Source organism: Numenius arquata, chromosome 6, assembly GCF_964106895.1.
Source record: "Numenius arquata chromosome 6, bNumArq3.hap1.1, whole genome shotgun sequence".
Lineage (NCBI taxonomy): Eukaryota > Metazoa > Chordata > Aves > Charadriiformes > Scolopacidae > Numenius > Numenius arquata.
The window spans coordinates 38,657,449-38,670,838 of NC_133581.1; the positions used below are offsets into that span (position 1 = coordinate 38,657,449).

Below are 13,390 nucleotides of genomic sequence, written 5' to 3' on the forward strand. Positions count from 1 at the left end.
TTGCAAAATGAGCAGGACTAAATAGTTGATGGAGTGCTGGCTTAGCGGTTGATTAAGCAAGGAGCTGAATTGGTTTGCAAGCTATTACGTTCGGGGGGGAATGTAAATTTTAGGCTCGCAGGCCAGGCTGCGGTTGGAAATCGGCATTAACAGCCAAGGGGGAGAGTAAATGACGTACCTTGTACATACAGTACGTGTACATGCCTTGGTGTCTGGGCTAATCTTCGCTTTGATCACCGTACCGATGTTCTATGCTGAGCGTTAAATACAAAGGGATAATAGGCCTACAAGACCGAGGATTTTTACCATCGCTGTATTTGAGAAGGTTAAGTCTTAATTTGCTTCAGACTTCAAAATACATAAATACTCTGTGTTGAACTGAGAGATCCGGTGTCAGCTGCCCTCCTAACGGAAGAGGAGTGAGAGGGGAGTTATACCAGGTTGTGAATCCCAGGTAGGACAAGGGAACAATTGCAAAGTCTGAAACTGTGAGTTTAGGGGATAAAAAACCCACAACCCCAAAAAGCCAACAAAACCCACAAGCGATATAAAATTGAAAGGGGGAGAAGCAGGTAGTATATTTGAAAAGGAGGGGAAATACCCTTTTGCAGACCTGTGCATAGAAAGAAGAAAAGCCTGGGGAGCAATAATCCTGAACGACAGTTGGAAATGACATTTCTCTCTCCCGTGGGTATCTGGATGGGCTACTGCGGGCTAATGCCCCGTCTGTAAAGGTAACTTGCCAGAAATCAGGTGATATATGGGACCTGGACAGTCTTAAGAGATGGGCCCATGCAAACCTCGTGAAGTTCAACCAGGCCAAGTGCAAGGTCCTGCACCTGGGTCACGGCAATCCCAGGCACAAATAGGGGTTGGGTGGAGAATGGCTGGAGAGCAGCCCTGAGGAGGAGGACTTGGGGGTGTTGGTGGATGAGAAGCTCAACATGAGCCAACAATGTGGGCTGGCAGCCCAGAAAGCCAACCCCATCCTGGGCTGCATCCCCAGCAGCATGGCCAGCAGGGCGAGGTGGGGATTCTGCCCCTCTGCTCCGCTCTGGTGAGACCCCACCTAGAGCACTGTATCCAGCTTTGGAGTCCTCAGCACAGGAAGGACATGGACCTGTTGGAACGGGGCCAGAGGAGGCCACAAAGATGCTGCGAGGGCTGGAGCCCCTCTGCTGTGAGGACAGGCTGAGAGAGTTGGGGTCGTTCAGCCTGGAGAAGAGAAGGCTCTGGGGAGACCTCAGAGCCCCTTCCAGTCCCTAAAAGGGCTCCAGGAGAGATGGGGAGGGACTCTTGATCAGGGAGGGGAGCCATAGGACAAGGGGTAACTGTTTTAAACTCAAAGAGGGGAGATTTAGATTAGAAATCAGGAAGAACTTCTTTGCTGTGAGGGTGGTGAGACCCTGGCCCAGGTTGCCCAGAGAAGCTGTGGCTGCACTATCCTTGGAGGTGTTCAAGGCCAGGTTGGATGGAACTTTGAGCAACCTGGTCTGGTGGGAGGTGTTTCTGCCCATGGCAGGGGGGTTGGAACTGGATGGTCTTTAAGGTCCCTTCCAACCCAAACCATTCTATGATTCTGTGATAGTTGCTTGTGCCCTGCTTGAACCCTATGTGCATTTTTGGTGTTGCTGTATGTTGGAGAGGATCACACTAAGTGGAACACAATTCTGAGGGTAGTGGCAATGCTGACTTGTGAGAAGAGATCACTCTGTGTGTGTGTGTGTGTGTGTGTATTTTCCAGTCTAGTGAAGGGGTGTCTTTACCTTTATATTCAAAGTCATAATCAAAGGTTGGGGGGGGATGAGGATTTAGCCAGGTCCATAATCCAAGTTTATTATAACAGAGAAAGACGGTTGCCAGCACTTGGAAGAGAAGCAAGTGTTCTGTGAAGGTGGTCCTGAATATCATTCAGATGGTCCAGAGGGAGACATTAGATGCGGTGGGTTCCGACCTTGCTGACTTTGAACCCGAGAGCGTGATACACGGGAAGCTGGAACAAGGGATATGTCGCTGTGATAAATACTTTTCAGCGGTAATCAGGGAAGCACTTGGGATTTTTCTTCAAAGCAGAATCAACTTGGAAAAATTTAGAAAATCCTGGAGTTATGTGGCTTTTTGTAGATTTGGGATTGAGACAAATACGTGTTCCGTATCTTGAAAAGAGAAAGTTCAGCCTTATTTGAGTAGTCTTTTGCCTACGTAAAGCCAAGGCAGGGGGGAGGAGAAGATGCTTATTTTGAGAGCTTTCCCTTACAAACTGGACTCTGAAAGCTTGTGGCTCTAAATAGGGAAAACTTTCTCTCCTTAAAATGTTGCTCAAAGAAAAGTCACTGACAACGAACAGGGCTTGCATCATGGTAAATTTGTAGTTCCCTTTGTACGTCCCATGCCCCTTCCTGGTTCCTGACCTTCCACCTGGGTTATTGCATGATTTTCTGGCTTTGGGTAACAATTCCGTGGCCCATAATTTGTGAAGGACGACTTCGAATATTGACCTCTGCTTTTCTTACTGTATTTTAGCAGTCTGAATGGGTATCGCTTGAAAGGTATTCCAAACTTTACAGATTATGATTCTTTCCCGAAGCGCTACTCCTGAGCTATTGCCTGGATCGGAGTGAGAAAGGACTACAACTCCATGATCTCTAGGAATGGAAGATAGTTTTTCGAAAACGTTCTAAGAAATTTTTTTTTTCTAAAGAGGAAACACTGGAAATACATTGTTTTAATTTCTAATTATTTGTTAGTCCCCTAAAAGGAGCTTTTAAATGTAGCACCTGTTTTTGAACATATATCTAGCCATATAGCTGTGCATTTTTATGTCTGCAAGTAGAAATCTCTGCTTCTTTAGACTAAAAGCAGTGTTCCTTTTTCTACAGTTAGAAGGTAGAAGACAGGTCTGGTGAGCAAGAGTGAACAATACAACCACTGCTTGCCAGGCATGTAATAAATGGAGAGCTGGGCGGAGAGGAACCTGATGAAGTTCAACAAGGGCAAGTGCAGGGTGCTGCACCTGGGGAGAAATAACCCCCCCAACCGAAAAGGTTGGGGGCTGACCTGCTGGAGAGCAGCTCTGAGGAGAAAGACCTAGGAGTCCTGGTGGACAATAGGATGCCCATGAGCCAGCAATGTGCCCTTGTGGCCAAGAAGGCCAATGGCATCCTGGGGTGCATCAGGAAGAGCATGACCAACAGGTTGAGGGAGGTCATCCTCCCCCTCTGCTCTGCCCTGGTGAGGCCCCATCTGGAGCACTGTGTCCAGTTCTGGGCTCCCCAGTTCAAGAAGGACAGGGAACTGCTGGAAAGGGTACAGCAGAGGGCTACAAAGATGTTGAGGGGCCTGGAGCATCTCTCTGATGAGGAAAGGGTGAGGGACTTGGGTCTTTTTAGTCTGGAGAAGAGAGGACTGAGGGGGGATCTGATCAATGCTTATAAATACTTAAAGGGAGGGTGTCAGGAGGATGGGGCCAGTCTTTTTTCAGTGGTGCCCAGTGACAGGACAAGAGGGAATGGGCACAAACTGGAACATAGGAAGTTCCATCTAAAGATGAGGAGGAACTTCTTTCCTGTGAGGGTGGCAGAGCCCTGGAAGAGGCTTCCCAGAGAGGTGGTGGAGTCTCCATCTCTGGAGACATTCAAACCCCACCTGGACACGTTCCTGTGCAACCTGCTCTGGGTGGACCTGCTCTGGCAGGGGGGTTGGACTAGATGATCTCCAGAGGTCCCTTCCAACTCCATAACATTCTGTGATTCTGTGAAATGCAGTTGCAGATAAATGGACATCAAGATATGACAGCTGCCTGAAAAAGATCAATGAAATGGTCTGTAATGAATCTCTACCAGAATCCTCACAGAAAATGGCTAACTTAAGGAAGTTAGGAGCCGGAGGGTTAGGCCTGAAAGAAGTTGACTTAAAAATCCAGCCCTCCAAACCAAAGGAACTGTACCCTGAACTCTATGGTAGCGTTATGTTTGTATGTGAAATCATCGTAACACAAACAAGCCAAAAAAAAACCTCAACAGCATTTCTTTGAGCTGGCAGTTTTCACACCATCCAGCATCTGGCTGCTCTGTCTGAAGTTACCTCTGAGCCTTCAGAGTCTTGGGGACATCCACATTTTCAACTGCCTCACGGGTATTGCTGGGGAAGGTAGTGTTCCTTCTGAAAAACGGTTACATGGAGGAGTTCAGTAACCCCTAACTTGAAGGTGCTCCTCTTAGGGTAGTTCCCAACCTCTCCTTTAGCTTCCCTCCCGCTTTCTTCTTCTTTGATTAGATCGCCTTCAGAGAAAGAAACACCATTGTAGAGCTCTCCGCCATCCCACGTGCTAATTCCTCCAGCCTCAGGTTTTTCAGTGCTTTGGCATTTATGAAACACACCCCGTTACAGAACTAGCTGTCTCTAACTAAGACCTACCTAAAATTTGGAGTCTTTATCTGGGAGGTGTTTATTCGGTTCTAGATGTTTGGTGTTGAGCTGCCAGTTTCATAAATGGCACGTCTGAGATTATAGCTCTTAAGGGCAAGAGCGTTGACTTGTTGCGCAATTTTGGGTAAAGATCACACAAGCACGTACGGACGCTTATTAGTGGCAAAACTATATTTCTGCTGTAGACGGTTTTATTTGAATTAATGCTGGGAATACCTGTGTGTGTACGACGTATAAATTTTGTCAGACCTGAATAGGGCTGCAGAAGGGCCCTGCCAGCATTTTTCCAATAGAGCTCTCAACGCTGCTGGAACAGTCTGAGCGTGGACTTGGCTGGGTGAGGTGAGACTGACTCAGAGCTGCCTTCTGTTATTTTATTCTTTTTTAAAAAAAAAAAAAAAAGGTATTTTTTTTCTGTACGTAAAGATACTGCATATTCCTATATCTCTTTTCACGCAACACAAGATGTAAAAACACAGATAGGAAACCCAGTTTTGCCCTATTTCACAGATTTTGGAAATTCCCTCAAAATATTGATTTTAGTGGAAACAAATGGAAGTGATATCGAGTATGAAATCCAGTTTTGCCATCCATGTTCCTCTGCAGAGGGGAAAAAAAACCCCAACACTGATTGCCTGTCCAGCTGAACTTTAGGAACAGACTATTTAACATAGCCGGTGGTGAGAGACTTCTTGATTTCCACCTCCACCTCCACCTATTGTGATATCTCAGCTGTCAAAGGCTTCATATTTAAAGTTTTTATATTTATAGAAGTCAAACAATCATTGTAGTCTGTTTTTCTGCACTCTCATTTGGATATCAGTAGTAACCAGCGGGTTCGTGACACGCTGTTAGAGCTGCTTGGTGGGTTGCAATTGGGATTGAGACCCTGAATTGAATTTGTGTGGATTTATGACCAATTTTTTTTCGAACGTGGGGTCCCCTCTGCGTTACGATGGGAGAACCTGTACTGTTTTTTTTTCAGACCATTTATGTGTTGCCTAAGGGAAGGCAATTACAGTCCACCTCCGTGTGTCCATCTGTGGAGTGATGCGCGGCTTTACGCTGCCTTTAGAGGCAAGAAACCATACGCTGCTTTTTGCCAAGGGATCTGTGGGAGAGATCATAAAAGATCTGCCGGTCTTGAACTAGTCTGAAAATCAGCCCAAATCATTCTTTATCCTGTGCTAATAAAATAAATAGTTGTTTTCACGTCTCTTCTGAAGCGTTAGTGTATGAAAAAGCTCTGAAGTCTTAGACTATAGGCTGTAGACTATGGAATCTCAGCTGGAGGCTTTTTGAAGTTGCATCTGCTTCATAGAATCATAGAATTGTCCAGGTTGGAAGGGACCTTTAGGATCATCTAGTCCAACCATCAACCTAACTCTGATAAAAACCATCACTAGACTATGTCTCTAAGCACTACGTCAACCCGGCTTTTAAATCCCTCCAGGGATGGTGCCTCAGCAACGTTCCTGGGCAGCCCATTCCAATGTGCAATAACACTTTCAGTGTAAAAATATTTTTCCTAATCTCCAATCTGAACCTCCCCGGCGCAACTTGAGGCCGTTTCCTCTCGTCCCATCGCCTGTTCCTTGGAAGAAGAGACCGACCCCCCCCCCAGACCAACCCCGTTTAGCTTGGTGATGTTTACCAACTGTGAATACTTAATTTGGTTTCTGGGGCAGCGCTGAGAGTTAAATAATGTCACCAGCTGACCTCATGAGAGTAAGGTCCGTCCGACTCCCACCCGTACGGTCCCTCGTTGAAGCTGTCGTGCAGCGTGGCCGATGGCAGAATCTGTGCCAAGTGAGAAATGCCAATAAAATACAGAACACAGCCCTTCTCTACCTATTTCTTTGTGTGTCAGTTGCCATCAATTGAAATTTTGGTTTCTTTTGTGATGTTTCTCCTTTACCCTTTCAGGAATATGTTTTATAATTAAAAATCAAAACAAACAACCCCCCCCCCCACTCCCCCCAAACCAGATTCAGTCATGTGTGAGTGCTAACGCAGTGGTGATAGTAACATGAACAGCTTGCTACAATGAGATTTGTTTCTTTGGAATAAAAGTGCTTACGGATGTTTTGTCCTTCTATATATGCTGATTTCTTTTTTTTTGTGTGTTTTTTTTTTTTTTTTGTCCCATACTACTCAAATGTCTCATATTTTAAGCTATCGGGGTAATTTGGTGTCAGCAGAAGTACCGTTACATTTTTGGTACCATTAGTGTTTTATTGCCCCCTCCTCACCGATGTTCTCAAAAACTTTGTTGGAACACCTTTTAAGGATGTGAAAAGTGGTAATAATTTATATTTCTTGTCTGATCCGTCTCAGGTGTCAGTGACATGACATTTATTAACAGGGCTGGTTGGGGGCAGGGTAGTATTTGGCAGAAGCTGAAACTTTTGACGATGTTATTTCTTAAAAGGGAGAGATTTTGGATTTACATCATGTTTTAGAATGGCAGTAATTAGTAGGAGGAAAAATAACAAATTTTGTCAAAGTTTGGATCAATACTTGATTTGTTTCCCCTTGTCAGAGCTATTCTGTCTGCAAACTGGGAGGCTTGTTTTAGGATTACTGCTCTGGAGAATCCTTCAGCCAGGTTGTAAATGGATTGCTCGGAGTCATAGCGAAGGCAGGAGCTTCCAGAGCAGGGTGTGTGTATGGGGTTTGTCAGGCTCCTTTCACACTTCTTTTCAGTGTGAGAACATCTGTGTAATCAGCAAAAAAAATAATCTTTTGGCGTCTTAAAAATATTAGGAAAAATTTTGACACGGAAAGGGTTATGAAGCCTTGGAATGAGCTGCCCAGGGAAGAGGTTGAGGCACCATCCCTGGAGGGATTTAAAAGATGGGTTGACATAGTGCTTGGTGACATGGTTTAGTGATGGTTTTTGTCAGTGTTGGGTTGATGGTTGGACTAGATGATCTTAAAGGTCCCTTCCAACCTAGACAATTCTGTGATTCTACAATTCTAAAGGTTTTCTGTAGGTAACATAAGGTAGGAAACTTACCTTCGCTAGTTCTTTCTGGTGCTCTTGCTGCTCCGCAATTTAATTTTAACATAAAATCAGCAGTTCGCTGAGCCTGGCTAAAATGCACTGGATATTGTCTTGAGTCTTGGCACAGGGTGGTAAATTTAGTCAGTCTTGAGGAAGACAGATGGTTTTTTTGTGGGGAGAGAAAGATCGTACGTGTTACCGTAGTACTCCGGCTCTTTAACGTTCTTTGGAGGCCACGGATGCTGCAGGTCGGTGAAGACACTTCTTTTTTTTTTTATTTATTTACTCTTATTGTACTTATGCTACCAGCTGGGTAGGTTTACCAGATTCAGCGCGCGCGCACACACACACACACGTTACTTGACAGAGCCAAGTCGCCCAGGTAGAATAAAAATAACCTGCCTACGCAAAGTATGGTCTGCACTTCCCCGGTCCTGGGTTGGGGTGGAGGGGGTGGCAGCTGCTCCTGGGAGGAGGGGAAGGCTTCCCTTGCCCTCTGCCCGTCTGCTGTCTGCATTCTCAGCCATCAGGAATGTTTTCTTTGTTTTTTTTTTTTTTTGTTTTTTTTTTTTTTTTTTTTGCAGATGACACGATTGGTGCTGCCCGGCATGGTGGAAAGGTGAGTCACACTAACACTATCCAGACAAAGTCATCATTATTTATAGGGGAGAATCCTTTCTTGAAAAATTCATTACTGTGACTAATCAGCCTAGTCTCCATGTTTTAATGGCAGAGTAATGCTGGGTGAGTCACGCTGATGGTGCATGAATCATCAGACGGTGGAAGCCTTTTCCACTCGATTCCCTTTTTATTTTTCCTCTCCCTTCTCCACTGTTGTGGTGATTCCTTTTAGAGCAGAATTAAAAAGCCCGTCTGACTCATCGGCACTAACTCAACAACCTGCTATTCTGAGGGGGTGGTTACAGTTCCTGGGAATAACCTTCTTAAGGCTATTTCTCTAAGTCATTGTAAGTAAAATGGATGCAAAGAATATGTTCTCATTATACAGTAGGAGGTATATTGAGGAAAGGCTGTGATCGTTTGGAAAAGTAGAATTGAAGACCAGCTCTTTAAAATAAGAGTTAATGCACACCACTGTCGCCGTGGAAGACGTGAACTGACTTCTCAGCTGGCTCCCAGGTGACACTAAAAGGTGCACGGCTTCCGTGTAGTCCCTCCAGGCTGTTTTCTGGTTGACGTTGACTGTCGCAGGCTGTTGGCCATCTCTGTTGCGGTGCTAGCCCTGGCTTGCCAGGGGTTGCCCGAAGTCAGGTCCAAGCTACACGAGCGATGTGAGGAAAGCTGTGTAGAACCACGCACAACAGTCACCGTGGAATTGCCTCCAAGCCAATACGGTGGGAGGAGAGTATATATGGGGCAGACCTCCAAATCCAACCAAGATTAAGAAAAAAACCTGCTATTTCTTGTATCATCCCACTGTCTGGGAATCTTCCCCGTGGATCAGGATTCAGTTAATTCAAGCGTTGCACAGACCTAGAGGGAGTGTTTCGCATCTAAACCGAAGTTTCTTCGTGGGTACAAACCGTCAGAGCCAGTGGGCGGTAGGGAGTCGATGTCTAGCACATCAGGGCGATGGCAAGCTTAGATTTTCAGTTAATCGGGAGATAAGAATGAGTTATTTCACGTAAAGAAGCTTGAATTAGAAAAGAAGACCCAAGACAGAGCTCTGCTGTATTTCCCGATGAAGCTAGAGCAGAGGATGAGGATGTGGATGATAGTACAGTGGTGGTGGTTACTCAGGGTTTGCAAGTCAAAAGTTACTCCTTGCCCGTGTACTGTTATTGATAGATAAAGGGACCTGCCTTTTGTGAAACCACTGCCCTCTGAAGATGCCCACGTGCCCAAAGCCATTCTGCTTTGGAAGGTTTTAACGTGGTTTTGTTAATCAATTTTTTGGAACTTTGAAGCTCTAACAAGTTTTTTTGGCCTCAGCTTCTTCTGTGTCTAAAGAAACATCGTGGTTATCCACTTGGCAGAGTCGATCACTTCAGCTTCTCCGGACAGGATGATGCATCCTCTACTTAGAGAATACCCTCTGTATGTTTTTCCTGGTTTTTAACCTATTTGAATGAAAGGCAGCAAACCAGGATCCTGCTGGCTTGTAGTTCTGCCTGCCCTTGAGCACACCACGTCATGTTTCTTCTCACGTCTCTTAACTATGTGATTACCTCGGGAATCTCACAGATAAATGTTCAAAGAAGCTTGGAAAGAAAAGGTTAATAGTGGTTAATAAGAAAAAAGTACCCATCTTGAACTTTTTCCTGTGTGTGAGGAGCCACTTGGAATGACTGCTCCATTTGAATGGAGGCTTTGGTTGCTGTCCCAAGGAAAAAAAAAAAAAAAATTTGGAAAAAAGCTTCCTTTTTTTTTTTTTTTTCTGTTTGGTTTTATGAAGTCGGGAGGGTTTGCAGCGCACAGGAGCAACGTCTGCAGCTGCCAACTCCTGCACAGTCATAGCTCACAGGCCATTAACGCCGCAAAGAGCCTGTAACCACGGGAGGACGTGGCTGTCCGGCAAATCCGAGAGCAGGAACGAGCGGTCGCTCGACTTGGCTGCTCTTTGGGCCGACCATAAATTGCTAACGTGGGACAGCGGGTTAGGAAAAAGGACTCCAGGCTCTAAGAATAAAACTAAACTAGAAATCCCATCGTTGTTCCTCACTTTTTTTCAGCTAGGATAGCGTGTTGAGTAGACAGATGTGACGTAGCACACCAGAGCATTGTGCAGCTACAGTGCCTACTTTTAAGTGTTTGAGCATGAGTTTTATGGCACTATATTACAAGACAAATACAGTAATAAAGCAGATTTTACAGGCTTTGCATCCAGGTCTGTAAGGAGAAAACACCACTGCATCTTGGTGCGTCTGTTACTTTTTATTTATCATAAACATAACAGCATTAGATGAATGCCACTTCTGGGAATGGCATTTAGATTCTCTGCTGCGGCTCCTCTCCTGTGCTCTGAACACTTAAAGTGACAATTTATAATCTGCGGCTTCCTATTACACTTAAATGAGCAGTTCCTCTGTAAATTTTCAGGCTACTGTCTTAAGGTGGGAGACTCCTAGAACTGAAAACCGAGGCTTGATGTCTTCGGGAAGGAAAAAAAAAAACAAAAAAAACCCCAAACAAAACCCCAACCACCACCAAAAATCAGTTGACTGTTTCCAGACAAATATCAAACTATGGTATTTATTGCCAGGGAAGTAGCAAGTGCATAATTACATTACAGAGGAAGCTTGCTCTTTCCACTTGGCGTGCAGCTGGAGCAGGCGCTGGTTGCCACAGCAACAGGGAGATGGCTAAATATAGCCTTCCTGGCGCTGGACCGCTTAAGGTAGAATGATGGGGAGGTGTGAGGGTGTGGGTCCGGCTCTCCTCATCTTCACCAACTTTCTTATTTTTTTTATTTTTTTATTTTTTTTTTTAAGTGCTCAGTTGAGTTGGATGAAGCCAACGTTTCTTCTCGCCGCACTGATGCTCACGGAGTTCTTCTGAGCCCTCCCTAAAAACATTTTCTTCTACAGTTCCTCTAAGACGGGGAATTCTAATTGGAGTAATTGGAAGTGTCCCCCCCTACACGCGACGCTTCTGGGTTTCCTTTTTATCTGGAGGTTTTAAGTTACGAGCTTTTAAGGCTAGGACTGTTTTCTTTATAAATTAAACAAATATACCAACCACAAAAGCCACAGTGGCATTGACTGCTTCAAAGAGACCGACACATGGAGCTTCTGCCGGGGGCTGCTATTCATTTGTTGTGTTTCCAGGAGGGTTTTCTTCACTGGGTCAAACTACTAATTCACCGCACCTGGATGATGCTCACCGCTGCTGGAAAGCTGTGGTCCAGCCAACGCTGGGGACCTGAGCTTTACAGCCTGAACGCCAGCCTCTCTTCTAAAGCTTCACTTTGTTTTATAGGCACGAGGCTCACGTTTATCCGCATAAATTCTTACCCCTTTTCGAATCCTGTTAAGATTTTGTCCTCAATTAAGTTTTGTGGCGAGTACTCCCGTAGCCTGAATGTGGGAAGGGCACTTCCTTTTATCGGATCTAAATTTCAGTCTTTCATTTAAACAGATGTCATCTTTCTTTTGTATTCTGAGAGGATAAATCAAGATCTTGATCTTTGTCATTCATTAGTCCGTATACTCTTATCATGGCTGCTCTTAATAGTCTCTTAAATAGCTAAATTACTTTTCACCTCATCGATGTATTGGGGTTTTTTTTTCTCCTTTTCCCCTTTCTTAAATCGTCAGGTTCTTAATACTTCTACGCTATATTTGGTGGGATAAACGTGTTCTGTAGCCTGTACTACAAGAGTTCAGTGGTGGTGGATCTGATCCCTGCCATTGCCACCGTCCTGTTCTTTGGCTGGCTTTGGTGACTGCTGCACGAAGGAGAACTCCCTATGGACTTTGTGCAGGTTTTCCAGGGAGCAGATAGCTGATTTAGAGTCCTGCAAGGTTTGCGGTTAATTCACGTTATTTTCTTTAGCATCCATTGTTGGTTTTGTTAATCCTGTTGTTTTTTTTTCATCTGCCATTCTGTAGTCTGTTCACAGAGCAGTCTGCACTCTTTAAAAAAAGTTCCTTATAGTATTCTCCAATCTGGTAATCTCTTAAAAATGGCACGAATACTCATTTCACTGCTAATCCCCATTTGAGCTCACGAATAAATATCAGAAGCACCACCTGTCTTGATACGAGAAACTTCTGGCATCACAGTTAACCTTTTGCTGTCGTGAAAATTCGTGATTAATTTGTGGTCTTTATTTTCTCCATACTGCATGTTTTGATCCACGCTGCTGCTTTATTTCCCCACCCAAGCCTTGCAGGTAACTCCTGAAAAATGCAATGAACTTTGGAAAAGGGGTTTGAAATCCTGAATGACTGAAATGATGCTTTTCTGTCCCGTTAGCCGTCTCGTTCCTAGAGGTGAATCAATCGCAGGTTTAATTCACGCTTGTGTCGTGGCAGAAGCCGCATTGGTTTGAATCCGTTGTCACGATTTTCAAAGAGTTATATGGTTTTAATTTTTAAGGGGCGCTTAAGCTCAGGTGTTCGTTTTCAAGAGGGCTACTTAAATCATTGTGGCAGCAGCGGCAAGTTGCTTGAATTTACCACAGGGCAAGAAGAAGCAGAGTTGCATCTTTCACTGTGTTGGACTCTCTGGTAGCACCTTCTAACACTGTCCTTGCCCTAATTTGCCTGAAGCTTTTAAAATGAATTCTTCTTTCTACCCAGCCCTGGAAGAGGCTGCCCAGAGAGGTGGTGGAGTCTCTGTCTCTGGAGACATTCAAAACCCCCCTGGACACGTTCCTGTGCAACCTGCTCTGGGTGGACCTGCTCTGGCAGGGGGGTTGGACTGGATGATCTCCAGAGGTCCCTTCCAACCCCATGTCATTGTGTGATTCTGTGATATGTCTGGTTTTGTAGGTAAAACTAGTCACAGAAATAGACGGGCTCAAAATCAGGCAGTGGGTTGAGAAATCCAGGAGTCTTACTTTCTGTCCCACCTGCAGATGTTTTGGAAGCGCTTAGCAGAGCGGGTGGTAGCTCGTTTCAGTCTGGTACCCTTACCTAGATATTATTGTGGAATACTTTCAGTGTTGCTGTCATACAGCTGTAAAACAACTTACTTTCTCTAGTCATCAAAACAACTTACTTTCTCTGTCATACAGCTGTAAAACAACTTACTTTCTCTAGTCATCCTCTAGTAAGGAATCTCTTCCATACTGTAGTAAAACGCCTATATTTGATCAGTAGACTCGGGTACTTCCTATCTTGAAGATTCGTCATGAAGTAACCTATAGAAGATAAAAGGGATTACCAAAGTGTAAACTATACAACAAACTTGTGTAGCCATTTCTGCCACCTTAGCCCGATATTTAGAAGTTGCCTTTTGGGCTTGTGCCACCTTTGCTCAACCAAATTC

The 13,390-nt window shown here is 44.7% G+C and overlaps 1 protein-coding gene across 1 annotated transcript in view; it reads left to right on the forward strand.

Moving 5' to 3' along the window:
- HSD17B12 (hydroxysteroid 17-beta dehydrogenase 12) overlaps positions 1 to 13,390 on the forward strand; it is a 109,424-nt gene that overhangs the window by 78,541 nt on the left and 17,493 nt on the right. Inside the window, 1 exon segment of the mRNA XM_074149623.1 lies at positions 8,020 to 8,054. Within this exon segment, the coding sequence (XP_074005724.1) occupies positions 8,020 to 8,054 (35 nt within the window).